At 40.3% G+C, this 16,482-nt stretch overlaps 1 protein-coding gene across 1 annotated transcript in view; it reads left to right on the top strand.

Moving 5' to 3' along the window:
* Positions 1 to 10,039, top strand: part of dpf1 (double PHD fingers 1) — a gene marked incomplete at its 5' end in the record, with an annotated part of 55,674 nt that extends 45,635 nt beyond the window's left edge. The window contains 3 exon segments of the mRNA XM_082502480.1: positions 2,236 to 2,348; positions 2,977 to 3,058; positions 3,943 to 10,039. Of these exon segments, the coding sequence (XP_082358606.1) occupies positions 2,236 to 2,348; positions 2,977 to 3,058; positions 3,943 to 4,013 (266 nt within the window). The 3' untranslated portion in view covers positions 4,014 to 10,039.
* Between the last annotated feature and the right edge of the window lie 6,443 nt (positions 10,040 to 16,482).

Below are 16,482 nucleotides of genomic sequence, written 5' to 3'. Positions count from 1 at the left end.
AACACATCAAAGAAACCATTAAAAGACCTAAATAACCATCACATTCATGCTTCTGACCACAAGTTTAGCTGTGAAAAGAGCACATTACCTCTTATAATGATGGTAAACAATGATGCAATGAGAAAACAACAGCATCACTAGCCAAAACTAACTGTGGTTAAATAATAGCAGATTATTGCCTTTCTCTTTGATGTAATATCTCATGATTATAAGTCACTGGAAGTTGAACGCTGTATGCAAATTGATGGAAAAGAGTGGCTCTCTGGAAACCAGAAAATACATTGAAAGCAAACAACTTAAGCAACATGATGTGTTTTGGGAAATGGTGGCTGTAATGTAAATTGTTCTCAGACAGTTTCTCATTCCTAATCACATTTTTATCCCGACTTACAAATCAGGGCTAACTGCATTCATGCAATTCAAATGTATTCATTAAAACAACAAAACCTAATAATGATTGGATTTTTTAAAGAAACTGATTCTTCATGGGTTATAATGAGCAACAAATATGGTTGGTAAAAGGTTTTTGCTGACGTCCATAACCAGAAATAGAGGAAACTTTTGTATAAAGGCGTGGAAAGTTGATGTGCATTATGAGAGACAATGTTGTGTATAACTGAAGCTCTTATTCTACAAATTTAATGTGGTCATTTCTGCTGATCACAACACTCTGCTCTGCGGTTCATGCAGATATTTTGCTGGCACTGAAATATGAATGGAACCAATAAAATGTCATCTCAATGTGACCTTCTTGTCTGGCAAGAAAACACAAAAGTGTTTAGAATATTATGTTCTGCCTTCAACACTAGCTTTTTGTGCATCATCCAAGTGTGATATTATAATGATTGTCTGTTTCCTCTTTCCTTTGATACGAAGAATCTGATTTGATGAGAGAACGACCCCCCTCCTAGCATGTATTTTGACTGTGAATAGCAAGGAGCGTTTATTTTAGTGGAGAGAGTAGAGAACGTATTTGTTTTAATGTGCTTGTATTTTTGTTTTTTTATTATAAGGCTCATTTTTTTTGGTGTGAGATGTGTTTGTACATTTCGGTTATCTGTATAAAAGCAGATGGTGCAGTGGTGCAGAATGTGTACTTATAATTTGACTGCATGTACTACATATTTTTTTCTTCTCACATTTATGTTTGAAAAATAAAAAGGACAGAAAAAAAGGGTTTATGTGATTTGTAGTGATTGGGCTAGTGCATGCAAGACACTGGTATGGTCCTTCATAACTGGAAGGTCAGAAAGTGTGGATGACATAACATTTATATTTTCATAATCATGTAACAGTAAATATCAGGAAAAATTCAAATAACTGCAGAAAAGAAGAGATAGTTTGTTTTCCAAATGACTGAAATGTGGACTTCAGTTTATGAAAGCTGTTATTACTTCCCTGTCATTTTATTTAACTAGGGCAGCGGGTTCTATATAAAAGCTGAATGTAGCCACTGGGAATATCCTGATAATCTTACCAACACAAAGAGCTGATCATCTAAGGCTAGCTGGCAATCTTGGTTAGCAAGGTGCATCCATAAAGCACCAAGACATTGTTAGCTGTGGCGAGTTAAAAAACACAGAAACTAAACTAAACTACTTGAACTAAATTGTACTTCCTGAAAAACTGCCTTTATATATGTGTTTTAGGACAACCACACTTGGAACAAGCAAGGAGTATAACTGAAAACCTGAAGGTTTATCAACAAGTTTACTCTAAACAGTACTGATGAAGACTTGAAATTAGTGGCTGAGAAGATCATGTGGTCAAAATCAACTGAGAAGTCGGCTCATTTTCTCATAGACTTCTATGGAGTTGACGTCCTTCTTGCTGACAGTTAGAAATAATGCAGGTTTAAGGCACTTCTAGCTTCATTTTTCAGACCCAAAAGCTCTGCCCATCTTTTATATACAGTCTATGTCTAAGACCAAGTTAAAGCAACTATATGGATTAATTCACATGCCAATAATTGTGGTTATTATCAAGACCGTATTTACATTCTTCATAAATATGCAGGGGGGAGCGGCAACCAAGCAAGCATTCAGTCGCTTGCAAAATACCTGCTAAGTTCTCCTCAAACAGATCACCTGAATGAAGCAAATGAATTTACAGCTGGAAGAAACAGCTGGATGACTGTCCTCAAAATACAGACAGAAATAGTGAACGCGTGTCTGTGTGCCTGTGTGCCTGTGCGCGCGCGTGTGTGTGTATGTGTGTTTGTGTGTGTGCACCCAGGCCACCCGTCCTGTCTGCAGTTCACAGTGAACATGACAGCTGCGGTGAGGACTTATCGCTGGCAGTGCATCGAGTGCAAGTCCTGCAGCCTGTGTGGCACCTCTGAGAACGACGTAGGCTCTTACTTTCTACTACACGTTAAATCTAAGCACATGTGGCTGCACACACACACACACACACAAACATACACACGCACACACATGTACAGCTCATACATAATGCCAGAAAAACTTAGGCAGAGCAGGTATAAGTGAATACTGCTGATATTTATTTTTGTAGTTATCCGAGGCCGATGTCTGGCTCAAATACTTGAGTGCATGAAGACGGTGCACGGCTGAAGGATGGTGTTATAGTGCTGCCCACAATTTACTGAGATCAAACAAATTTTACTGAAAACCCTTCCAGAAGTGCAGATTTTTTTGAAGGTGCTTAAATTTACACAGACTGCAATGCAGGACTCAAAGTGCTGGTTAAAGCATCTAGTGTACATACAACAAAGAAAGAGAGTTGTTGATCCTGTTGAGCTTTTTACCGCCTGCCACAACAAAGGTTGAAGTTATGAATATGAAATTAAAAAAAACAACCAGGGACATATTCATCACACCCCAGTCGCTTGATTATATAAATACAAAATCATTGTTAAAGCACTACACACACTATGTTTTGCCGCTGCAGTCCTCGGCTTTGATTTCAAGACCGTGCGCACGTGTGATTAACGACACTAATTCTCTTCTTTTGCAGGACCAGCTGTTGTTCTGTGACGATTGTGACAGAGGCTATCACATGTACTGTCTGAGCCCTCCGATGTCTGAGCCGCCAGAGGGTACGCATGCACGCCGCAAAGCTACACAATGTACCGCATCCTCATTTTTATCAGACTTCACAACTTTCCACAACCACGACAACATTTTTATCATTACAGAGACATGGAACTATCTGTGCTGTAGGTAGAATGAGGAGAGTGAAACCTGCAGTCAGAGCAGTCGTGCTGATTTTTAAGGCATTTTTAAAGAATATGACCCTCAGGACTCTTTTCTTTTTTTTCTTTTTCTTTTTTGAATGAATGTTTTAATCTGAATACGGCGGTCTAAAATACCGTGACTGCGATTACAGAAATGGAGAAGGTACTTCTGTTTAAATCAAACTGTCATTTGCCACATAAGATGGCTGCCTCAAAATGTTTGATGGCGTTGTCATGGAAATGAGTAGTAGAAAGATAATCTGTTTCCATGGCAAAAGTGTCACTTGGCTGAACATACAGTAGCGGTGCCACTTGTGTTCAACACGCACTAACAGTGTCAAGCTCTGCCCACACATGCGATGCTTTCGATTTACAGGAAAATATTTTTTAAAATTCAGCAGCAGTCAGTTAATTTCGGGTCTCCGCACACGCGTCGATGATAAACTTATATTTGTGTACCACCTTTAGTCTGGGTTCACTTTGAAGCGTTAAGGTTGAGGAGAACATTTCAGCATCTGTCTCGACTTTATGTTTAATTAATGTCACAAATCCTGAGCCGGAATCCAAACCAAACTACTTGTCAGATCCTCTGCACCCACAAACCACAGGCACAGCGTGTGGTGTTTAAACACGGAGCTTTAATTTACAGTGTTACTTAACGTGCTGTGTGAAATGAGGGATTAATCCACAAGGCTTTACAATAGCAGTGATTGAACTCCCAATCTGTGTGTGTGTGTGTTGTACAGGGAGCTGGAGCTGTCATCTGTGTCTAAGACAACTGAAGGAGAAGGCCTCAGCCTACATCACCCTCACTTAATCTGCTGAGCTGCGCCTCTTCCTCTTGGCCCTTCATCCTCTCCCAAAACCACTTCTCCGTAACCCCCCTCACTGTGCCTCAGAGGCTACCCCCCCTCTCCTCTTCTGATCTGCTCGCCGCTACTCTCTCTACGTTCTGTCCCCGCGACCTTTGACACGACTGAGCACACAGCAACCACGGCGATGCATATTCCCGAAACGTCTTTCCAGTGGCGAGCCAACCTCCGCCCCGTTTATTTATTTATTTTGGTCACTCGAATTCCCTGTTGTGCTTGACCTGAATCCCCCCTCCCTTCATTCTTGCTCTGTCTCAACAGAGGAATTCATCAGCTGGCAATAAGTTTGCTAGCAAGACACACACTTCAGCCTGCCAAGGGCACTTCTGAGGCATACTACTCCACAGGAACCCTCATAAGGGCCCTCGGATGAGCCCTAATGATCTTCAGCTGCAACTCAGTCAAGTAGTGAGCGAGAATTAATAAGATGGATAGGTGTTAGGCAGAGGACAGGGCATTGAAGACCCTGGATAACCATGGAGCAGTATGTTTCAGTGTTAGTCAACTGTGAAATATACACCCAATCAAAATTTCATTTACTCCCTCTGTCCTTTACCGTGCACGGCAGAGCTGAGACACTGAACTCTGCTCCATTATTTGTCTGCAGGGTTTCCTGCTCCATGCAGTTTTTTAAAGGCAGAGTGAATTGTACAGAATTTCGACTGATTCTCCATCTACGCGCTCATAAAACCTCACCCTCGCCGGACACGTCGGAGTCTCTGGTCAGGAACTCAGACCATCTTTGACCTCACCCTGTCCTCTCTCGTTGCATGGGGTTTTTCCACAAAATTAATGATGCATTTTGGGATTGACACCGGTGGTTTTTAGTGTGCGGATGTGATCCTCTGATTAAAGGAGAGAAGGATTTTTCTCTTAATCAACTATCTCTGATCAAACGATGTATTTAAAAATACAATTTAGGCTTAGCGTCCCTCACAAATCCTTTACCTGACCTTTGTTCGCCCTTTCCCTCGATGAAACAATGACTGTGAAGCCAATGCGAGACTAAAACGCTCCTGGTGCTTGGTGTGTATTATCTGTGTGTTAAGAATGTAGGATCAATGTGTGGACAATGCAGATCTTTGTCTGGCCTATGCGGAGGCCAAAAAAACGTATTTTTTAATGATTCCTTTTTTTAATTTCTTTTTCATTCGCATGTTGTTGTTTCAGTTGTTTTTTCAAAACTTGTAATTGAAATCGAAGAGAAAGCACACTTAATTCGCAATAATGTGTTTGTAATATGAACTCTTTTGGCCAAACTGGGTGTGTGTTAGTGTGTATGTGTGTGTGTGCATGTCTGTTTGTGGGACTTTATTTGAAAACTACAATAATTGTAGCCATTTCCAAGCTAGGCAGGATCTGTGCGAGGATCTGAGTAGCAGAGGTCAAGTGGATGTAAGGAAAGTCGGCATTTTCTCGTCCAGGTATTCTGACAGAGTGAAGACAAAAAGAAAGTGTTAAAGGAATTGTTTCATCATTTCACCGTGGCTTATATGCCAGAGTTCATCTTGTAGTGACTCTGGAAAGTATGGAAGAAATGAATAGTATGGCACATAACCCACACTGAAGATCATCATTTTTATCATTTACAACCTTTTGTTTTATATTACACGTTAATCCATAAACATTAGAGGTGCTGGTAGCCAGGATGAGAGGTGAAACATCTTCAAAAAACGTAAAGAAGTCCAGCCACCCTTGATTCAAGGGTCTTAGACTAACATTACCTGTTTGAGTGAAACCCTACACAGACATACGGCCAGGAAAACTGTTTCTTACAGTGGCCCTGAGAGGTCAAATGCACTGTAGCTAAGAAAAATAACACCAACAAATACTAAAATGCTGTAATAGCACACAAAACAAAACTGATGATGAATAAAACACAATAGAAATAGAAAAATACATCCATCCATTTTCTTCCGCTTATCCAAGGTCGGGTCGCGGGGGCAGCAGCCCAAGCAGAGAAGCCCAGACCTCCCTCTCCCCAGCCACCTCCTATGGCTTATGAACACCAAAGCGTTCCCAGGCCAGCCGAGAGATATAATCTCTCCAGTGTGTCCTGGGTCTGCCCCGGGGCCTCTTCCTGGTGGGACATGCCTGGAAAACCTTACCCAGGAGGTGCCCAGGGGGCATCCTTGTCAGATGCCCGAACCACCTCAACTGGCTCCTTTCGATGTGGAGCAGCAGCTGCTCTACTCTGAGCCACCCTTCCTCCGAAGGGTGGCTGGCCTTGTATTTGTGATCTCGTTTTTTCGGTCACTACCCACAGCTTGTGACCATAGGTGAGGGTAGGGACGTAGATTGTACGGTAAATTGAGAGCTTCGCTTTTACACTCAGCTCTCTCTTCACCACAACAGACCAGTACAGCAGCGGTCCCCAACTTTTTTTGTGCCACGGACCGGTTTATGCCCGACAATATTTTCACGGACCGGCCTTTAAGGTGTCGCGGATAAATACAACAAAATAAAACTAGTACCGGTACCGAAAAAAGAAGATTTATTCATAACACACGTGAAAAGACCCAGGAAAACCGAGTTAACAATAAAAACGATAACAAAATAACGCTGAAAACCGATAAAAACCCTGAAAACCAGACATTTCACATCTGAGCCTCAACTCTCGCGGCCCGGTACCAAACGACTCACGGACCGTTACCGGTCCGAGGCCCGGGGGTTGGGGACCGCTGTGGTACAGCGTCCGCATCACTGCAGCTGCTGCACCAATCCGTCTGTCGATCTCCCGCTCCCTTCTCCCATCACTCGTGAACAAGACCCCGAGATACTTAAACTCCTCCACTTGGGGCAGGGTCTAGTCCCTGACCTGGAGTGGGCACTCCACCCTTTTTCAAAATATATTTCAATATTTTGAAAGTGTTTTTCAAAAAATACAACAAAGGTTAAATAGAATACAGTTAAAAGAAAAAAAAGAAAAAACTAAAAAAAAAAACCAAACAAGATATAATGAACGAAACACAAGTATTTTTTGTGTGTATCTACAGTATTTGGTAAGTCACACAATTAAAACAAATTTTGTATCTTTTTCTCCTGAACGAAACGTAACACAGATGAATCCTTAGCTTCATTTAAGTGTCTGTCTCTTTGTGGAGTCCTTTACAGGTTTTGGTTAATGTCTCCCCCAAAACACTGCCATTGTATTTTGTGTGCTTTTGAAACATTTTTCTGTTTTCTGGTGTTTTCTTAAGTTGCAGTTTATTTGACCTCTCAGGGCCCCCGTAGTTTCCCCAGTCTTGAGATTAAGCTAACTGTCCCATCCAATGACTACAGAAAACGTTTCTACAGTCATTGTTCCCATCACTCTAACTTCTCTTTTATCAGATAAGTAAAAATTTGTAATAAATAATAGTTGCAATCCTGATTACAGACTACACCCCTTAAGAGGTGTTGTCTTTATAAAACTGTATTCCACCTTTAGCTTCGCATAAATAGATTTTTATGTGAGTACTTAATTCTCTCACAGTCTTATCCATTATCAGCACAATGATCACCAGAGAATAATGTTAAGGGGTCATTGATTTTACATTAGCGGATATGCTAAGCTCTGTGTTGCTAGCATAGAGCAATACTCAATCAGGTTGCTCTTTCAAGATCAAACCTGTCTAAAAGAGAGACAGTGTCACCAAAATATAAATAAATTAAACTGTATTGGACATTTGTTAACATGTATACATTCAAATGACATATGACAGCCTCTGTGAAGCCATCTGATTTGTTTCTTTTTCTGTTTTTTGGGGTTGATAAGAAAAATATGTTGTTGTAGAAGTTATGCTAACACTGCTAGTCTGCGCTAAAGAATCTGGTGTAAGTGTGGAGAAACGTGGGTTTAAATGGTCAGCCAGCATGCATCTTTATGGGCTTTCACTGAAAAGATATCTTTTATTTTTCTCTTATTGAAATGACCCGTTATAGTGTCCTCAACCAGTTTAACTGGGTTTCTCATGGCAACTTAACAAGCATTTTTAGAAGACAGGTGAAGTACGAGTGCTGATTTATGGGGACATTTCTAAATGATTTATTAGTGCGGATGTGAGGTTTGAGTTTGGAGACAATACCTGTAAATATGGGGATTGAATTAAGGGCAACAAATTGCCATTTTACACAGTGTTTCATATTTTTGTGTACAGGTAAGAGTATGAAACGGCTCAGACTCAGCCAGCTTCGGCTTGAATGAACGTCTCATTTTAATGCTGCATCATGTCTCTGAAAGGAAATTCACAGGATCAGATGGCTCGCTAGAATGTATCTGAACTGTACTCGTGTTTGCCATCTGATGCAGACGGGCAGTAGGTGCAAATACTGTACTACCCCCTCAATTCAATTCAACTTTGCATGAATGACTCATATTTTGATAAAGTCGGTAATGCATTTTTAAATAACGACGACTAAAACCTTTAACTTATGTTCAGTTCCTGTTTGTTTGCTTGTTTGGTTCTGTAACTTTAAAAAAAATAATTTTACATTTTGCACAGCGTGGCTACATTTGCTCTCCAAGTGCGTTTATGCCTCTGTGTGTGAGTGCGTGTTTCTATATATGTGAGTACATGTGTGTGTATGAGTGTAAGCGTATATCCACAGAAGGTCAGTGAAGAAAAAAAAAGAAAGAAGCAAATCGAACCAAAATAGTGTGTTACTTATTATTCTGCAGACATTTTCTTCTCAGTGGAACCAGTTGCATGGCACAACACTGCTTGAGGATTGTAATGTTGAGTACAGATTATAACTAAAGTGCACTTGAGTGTACACATTTCACGCAAGGCACTCGGATTATACTGTATGACTTTATGGTGTGTTAAATTAGTGTTACATTTGCCGACAAAATCACTAGCAACCAATAAAAAGAAATGTTTATTTCCATTTACAAATCAGAGCTAACACCTAGACTTGAAGCATGTCTGTGTGGAAATAGTTTGATGATGAAGTGGAAATATTTAATGGTGATTGTTAGATTAAATATAATGGAAATGTTTGGGATTTGGATGATAATGATGATGTCATTGTGACTGAAAAGCCTTTATATTTGGAGCTTTGCTGGCACTTAAAAGGAGAAGCATGGTGGAGTCAAACTAACTTTGATTGTACTATCTGGGGTGGGTGGGGAAGCCCTGTTGGGTCTTTGGAAAGTTTAATGAAACTTGAGCCTTCTCTCTGTACAAATGGATGAAGCAAAGCGATGGTGGTGTAAGGGTGGGGATGTGGGGTCCAACAAAGCCACACCAGGAGCCTCCAGGTCTCAAGTTGATGCCATTACCCCCATCTCCTCCTTCCACCATCATTTCAGGCTGTTGGTGGCTCAGTCAGAGGGTTGAGCCTTTGGGCAACTCTAGGCCTCTGTTGTAAATTGTTGTTCTGTGATCTTGCTTGCACTTTTTTTGTTGTTTTATTTGTTTTTGTTTTTGTTTTCCCAAAAATAAGAAACTAATTGTAAGTATGTATGCGTGTGAGTGCGGGTGCACTTTTCATTTTCAATCTTTGCATTTTTTGTTTTCCAATGTGACTGTCTGTTGTAAACAACACTGGATAAAGACAAGTTTTTAATTTGTATTTTTTACCTCGAGAGGAAGATGCAATCTTCTTGGACATTTTTTTAACCGCCCTCCTCTTTTCCTCCCTGTCTTTCTTCTCCTCCTCTTCCGTCTGGTACCTGGGAATGCTTTGAAATGTGGACCGTGACCGCATTGCTGTCATCACTGCTGTCAGTCATTTTCTGTGAATTCATTCGGCTTTCTCAATTTACCCAGTTTTTTCTCTCTTCCCTCGACTCATTTTTTTCCATTAAAAAGATGAGATTGAAAAATGAGCTGTACCTTTTGTGTGTGCCGTGTGTGTGTTTGCATTATTTGCTCCAGTTCCTGTGGTGTAAATCGCTGAATATTTGTGTGTTCTTGGACAGTAGTCAGTCTGTCTGTCTGCTCGTCTGTATTGCTGCCAACTAGGGCAGCTTACAAGTCTGTCTTTTTTTTTTTTCCTTAGGTGGGGAGGACTAGTCCACGGACTTCTTCTCTCACATGCACATACTTATGGGCTTGAAGCTGAGGCCAATGTCGACCATTTTTTTCTCCCGCTCCTATTTCTTCCTTTCCTTTTTCAGTCTTCAGAAGAGAATGTAATTGCATAGTTTTAGCTAGAAAACACGTGTCTCTTTTTAAAAAAAAATATAAGGTGCCTTTTCATGTGTTTCAAAAAGGGGTAAAAATGCCTTTGAAGATAAAAAAGAAATTAAGGGATGCCATTGTTTGGAATGAATAGCGGATCCTGGAAAACCTGGGAATGGGGACAAAGGAGCCCTGTTGTCCACAATTGTTTTCCAGCAACACTGCAGAAGAAAATACACTTTGCTATTCAGGGCAGGTACAGTTTTGCTATTTGTGATGTATTCCTGGAGATGAGACATTCATCATAGCTGCAGTGTTGGCCAGACCTGGCTGAGCAACAGCAGCGGGGTGAAGTCAAGCCGATCAACAGTTCCATTTTTTTGCTTCTTACCAGAACACAGAAAACCAAAAAACTGGTGCATACTCGATTCCTTGGGGGTTTTTGGTGAGAGGGGGCTGAGGGGGGATATAGGTATTTTTAACAATATGCTCTGAAAAAAAATTCCTCCATCCATCCATCCTTTTTGGAACAGCTCCAACATTATCCAAAATCCTGCACAGCACCATCCTGTGCATACAGAAACCCACACAAAAACACTTGTGTGTCACACACACAAAAAAATTCAGACGTGTGTACACCAACAGTGTGTTTTTGTGTGTGCGCACACACACACACAGCCTAGAGCCCTCATCTTCTTATAAGGTTCATTACTCTGACCCCAGTCTCCCTTTCATATCTCTGAGGACGTTTGTGTGTGTGTGTGTGTGTGTGTGTGTGTGTGTGTGTGTGTGTGTGTGTGTGTGTTTGTGCATGTGCTTTCCAATATCCAATAGATTATCAGTATGTATAATTATTTAGGCCCAAAGAAAGTACAAGTGTGTTTTATATGTGTGTGTATTTGTGTGCCTGTGCGAGTATGTGCATACTGTATGAATACTGTACTGAGTGTAACTATGTGTGTGTGTGTACATCTGTGCATGTGTGTATGCCTTCCCAGCCAATTACCACATCTCCCAGACAGACTGAGACTGCCTAGGCCTTGCCAGCCAATCGGAGAGGGGCTGCGCACTGCCGGGCTGGAGGTGGTTGCTATGGTAACCAGGAGGCCTGTTTGCATGGTGGCTGATGGAAGAGTGATGGATTACAGTAATGGGATGGAAGGAGAGAAGGAGGGAGGAAGATAGGGAGCTGGAGGAAGTGGAGGGAGGTACAAGAGAAGGAGGAGGAGGTGAGAATGGGAGGAAGAGAGAGAGAGAAAATGGGGGAGGTGAGGAGGGAGGGAGGCAGACAGACTCATACATAAAGATATTGGTAATGTATGAATGCATCTGAAATGAAGCGACTTAAAAAGATGAAAAAGAATGAGAGAAAAATCATAAAGGGAGGGTGGTGGAGGAGTGGAGGGGGTGGTGGGGGGTTGGGAAAATTGGGTTGGGGGTGTGTGTGTGTGTGTGTGTGTGTGTGTGTGTGTGTGTGAGAGAGACTGAATTCATCTCTTTCCTTCTTCTGTCTGGGCTGAGACGTGTGTCTGGCCATCTGTCCTTGGAGCAGTCAGAGACGTAAGTGTGTGGAAAGATGCAGTCTCACCTTTTTGCCTCCTCAGCAGCACTGCAGTCAGTTCATGCAGGAGCTACCTCTGTGCTTCCACATCCACCTGCACCAACTTAAAGTATGATATCAGGGGGCCAACATGATGCAACTCCAACAAGTCAGATGGAATTGGAAAGTTGCACGTGTTCTGACAAGCGATAACAAATTTTTTGTTGCTTGTGCAAAAAGCTTGAGGTGGAAAGATCACAATGCGATTACAGGCATTTTATTTTTTGTTACAGAATTAAGTCTTGATACCTTTTTGTGTCTTACTGTTATTACATCTCCTGTTTGGGACTACATGGACTTCAGTGCTGCATGTTTAAAGTAAAAAATGTCAACTTTAGCACTGATGTTCAAGATCTGAAGGTGACAAAATTCAGAAATATATACTTTAGGCTCTTTGTAATCATCTACAATGTAAATCCATTTAGTCTGACATGAAGTCTTTCACATAAAGAGGTGAAAATGTCACAATTCACAACTTTTCAGACTCATAACTTAACAAATAATACAAAATAAGAATCTTTTCTTTAGCAAATGTAGTTTTTTCTAATTTTGCTCAGTGCATGACTTTTCATGCATACAGCACTGGTTTAATCAGTAAATCCGCTAATCAGTAATTTTATGGGATGGAATTATTCTGAACATCTACTGAGTGCGCCTTAAGTACTTGTCTTCCATTGTCTTGTGGGTGTGATGACCCCCTATTTGAGAATCACTGGACTAGACTACAGAGAGGTCAAACCCCTGTTAGGCCTATAATGAATAAACTATTCAAAACCTCTAACTGCAAAAAATAAAGAGATGTTTTGGAGGATTTGAGAGGATAATGCTGCACAGAAATTATTGCCCTGAATAAAGAGCTTGTTAAGAAAACCCATCATTTTTGTTTTTTGCTGCCTTTTATTTTTTTTTCTCTAAGCTGATTTCTTTAAACAAGACTGTGTTTCTAAGCATTTCTCATTGAAGTCTCAAAAGTCACAAGGAACTCCGTTTTAATGCGAACAGCTGAACTTATTGTAACAGTGTAACTGGTTAATCAGTGATGTGAAGATCAATATGAATAAAATCATATAATTTACTTAACTCATGAGGCGCTAACAGTGAAAGCACCTGCTCATCTATCCCAGTTCTTTGAAACAGTTATTATTTTTGTCTGATTTATACTCTCACACATACATTATTCCTGTCGAACCACACTCAATTTCCTCTCATTTATAGAGAGCGTCTGAAGATGCTTTAGAGCCAAGGATTAGGCTAAATCTGCATCTGGGGAACCCAACTCCCTGTGATCTTTCCCAGCGACAAAGCACCATTCATGTCAATTAAAGATCCAGTCCACTAAAATTAACTTCTAGGCAAAATCAAAAACATAAAAGGCACAACTAAAATCCATCATGGCTGCAGTTTAATAGGTCCTCTTGTCTTTCAGAGTGCCATCTTCAATGCTTATCATCCACAGGCCTCACTTTGAAGATGTTTATGGCTTTGAAGCCATCTATTGAGACAAATCTGTAATTTACTTGTGTGTGGGTGCTGATAAAACAGCTAATCAATGAGTGGATCAGCAGTTTGCAGAATGGGTATTTTCAAGGTGGGTAAACATTCGAATAATCAGAACAGTGTGCAAAAAGGGGGGATTACTTCAACTTGAAATCATAATTCAACACTGCAACCTAGAGGCAGAGCCAAGCAACAGCAGCCGTTCAGCAGTAAATCGAAAGAAACCGTAAAGCTTCACTACCTGTGCAACAGCCACTGTTCAGCCAGGCAACAAAAACAAAAAGCATCACTAATTTATCATCCACTCTTAAACAAAGAGAATAAAGAATAAAGGAATTGTTATTATTAATAATAATAATGCTAATAATGACTCCAAAGTGCACATGTCTTAATGTTTTGTGTGTGGTTTATTAATTTAATTCACTGCAGTCTGAAATTTCACACTTTAATAATCAGCTAATTAAGCTTTATGAGTCAAATTCTTTGTTTTCTGTCCCTTTTTTGTCTTTAATAACTGAGTTTAACTGTGTTTTCTCATCTCTGATGTCTACACTATTTACATCTGAAATTAGTGGAAAGCCAAACAGGATGGATCATTAATTACTACATTCATTTGTTTCCCTTACTAATAAACCAATTACACTGAGCAAACGCAGTTCTAACACTGCATACTGTCATGTACCGTCTTGCAGTCATGTTCTGTGAGATTGTTTATTGTGTTTATAGCAGAGAAAGGAGAACGCATGAAGCTGACTCTTTATGTTGTCCATGTGTTGTGTGTTTTCTTTGGCACCCATCAGCCCCTGTGGCTTTACTCCATAAAGCCATTGTCAATATTTCACCTTTTCTCCCTCCGGCAGCCGCAGTCCGGCACCCGTGAAATATTGTGAAATTAATATAATACAGTACCTCTGAGGGCTGGAGGACATTTATGCAAATAACCAGAGGTGGGACCAAGTCATTGTTTTGCAAGTCTCAAGTAAGTCTCAAGTCTTTATCCTCAAGTCTCAAGTCAAGTCTCAAGTAATGTCAGGCAAGTCAGAGTCGAGTCTCAAGTCACTGGTGTAAAAGTCCGAGTCAAGTCACAAGTCTGAAACTTTGAATTTCAAGTCCTTTCGAGTCTTTAAAAAAAAAACGAAAAAATAATGTTGCAGTTATATGCTAAATGTAAATATTAGACCATGTAATTTTAAAATCTGTGTTTTTCTCAACACATGACAAAATAGTGAACTTAGAAAATATACACAAATTGTGAAATTGCACCTCTTTAAAATGCAGCTCAATTAAACCTAGCTCCAAGAATAATTTTCACCGACAGTTCTGAGATAAGCTGCATGTTATTCTTGGATGCGGTTGTAGGACCGGCTTTAAAATCGCATGACAAAAATATCATACACATTAAAAAGAACTGCATCACCAACGTAGCCTGGACAACATTTGCTAGTTAGATGAAGTCAGCTATCTCATCGTAGCATATTTATATGCATATTTATAATTATACGGTTCTTGGAGTGAGTGCATACACTCGTGAAGTTTAGTAACTTCAGGTCACTGCAACAAGCCCAGGTACAGTTTACCGACGGATGGGTGCAGGACCTTGAAATGCACCGTGTAGAACGAAAGACCATCGTACGTATCATAAGTTTACCAGTCTCACAAATTGTCGTCATAAATACACATTCGTTAACCGTTTATTAATATAACCTTTGAGCTCAAGGGTAATTAATTAGTAGTGGAAATCATTTCTGGTAGCATCACAGAAATGTAGCAGTGACAATAATATTGTATGCTGTAATCGTACTGGGCAATTAGTGATACAAAAAACCTGTTTTATCCTGTGAATAAAAGTATATGTTTTTGTCAATGTACCATAATAACAGAAGCGAAACGCAATATTGTGTCAGGACAATTCACTATTTATGCACAATAAATAAAGGAGCATAGCGCGACAATTTCTGTTCAGCGCCAGACTTGCTTGTAACCTATATCACTAATTATGTTATGAAAATGACGTATTAACTACTAAAAAACACTGACCTTCGTGTAAATGCTTGGAGCAGACTAACCTGTGAGCTGGAGTGTTCTGGGACGTTATATTTGGTCTTTGAATGGCTGCAATCCAGTCCATCCGTCGCGTCTTTGTTACTTCGGAAACATGGCTTGAACAATTTCTCTTCAACGACGTAATCCGATAACAACCGATCTCTTTACCCGTCGGCTTCCCGTGGCTGTCATGCGACCGGCTATTGCAGTTAATAATACAACGGCTTCTTGACATTTTTGTGTTTCTTTTTATCGCTGTGTGACTGATTTCAATTGAAAGCCTGCGTGCGCTACTACCGCTTGCCACGAGTTCCCAGAATCCTTTGCGGTTCTACCCGTGAATGACGTCACATTTTCAATCTCTATATAATATGCATGTTAAATTTTATATTTTGGGTAAAATATCAAGTCTTTTCAAGTAAACCGGTTCAAGTCCAATTCAAGTCCCAAGTCATTGGTGTAAAAGTCCAAGTCAAGTCACAAGTCTTAGAACATTTTTTCAAGTCAAGTCTAAAGTCATAAAATTAATGACTCGAGTCTGACTCGAGTCCAAGTCATGTGACTCGAGTCCACACCTCTGCAAATAACCTACAGGGAGAACCTAACTAAGCCTAGGAGCAAGGCTGTGGCAGTTCTCTATAGTACTGAGCAGAAACAAGTTTGTGAAAAGACTAGAATCATTCTTCAAAAACGCTGGCACTGATATTAAATATTTATGTATTTTCCCCCTAACTTCTTCCCAGACATGTATTTGTTGCTTTTCTGTCAACTGCAGTATAACTGAGCATTTTATTATACTGCATACTGTTCTTATACATTTATACAAGTGGACAAACATCACTTTGAACTGAATGTTACTGTAGTATTTCTCTTTAATGCTACTTTATGCTTCTTTTAAATTCATTAGCTCAGTTGTATTTCAATGGATCAGCGGATCTCATTGCAAGCCCCTGATCTCATATATTGGACCCTATTCAAGCAGTTTTACCAGTAATTTGCAAACTGCTTTGCAACCCACCTCCACCTCAGCTGCCCTTCATTCTGTGTCTGATGTAATTATCCATCCATTCATCCATATCCATCCATCCATCCATCCATCCATCCATATCCATCCATCCATTCATCCATATCCATCCATCCATCCATCCATCCATCCATCCATCCATC

This window comes from Aulonocara stuartgranti, assembly GCF_965226115.1.
Source record: "Aulonocara stuartgranti genome assembly, chromosome: 14".
NCBI classification, from domain to species: domain Eukaryota; kingdom Metazoa; phylum Chordata; class Actinopteri; order Cichliformes; family Cichlidae; genus Aulonocara; species Aulonocara stuartgranti.
This window is presented reverse-complemented; position numbering and strand designations above follow the sequence as displayed.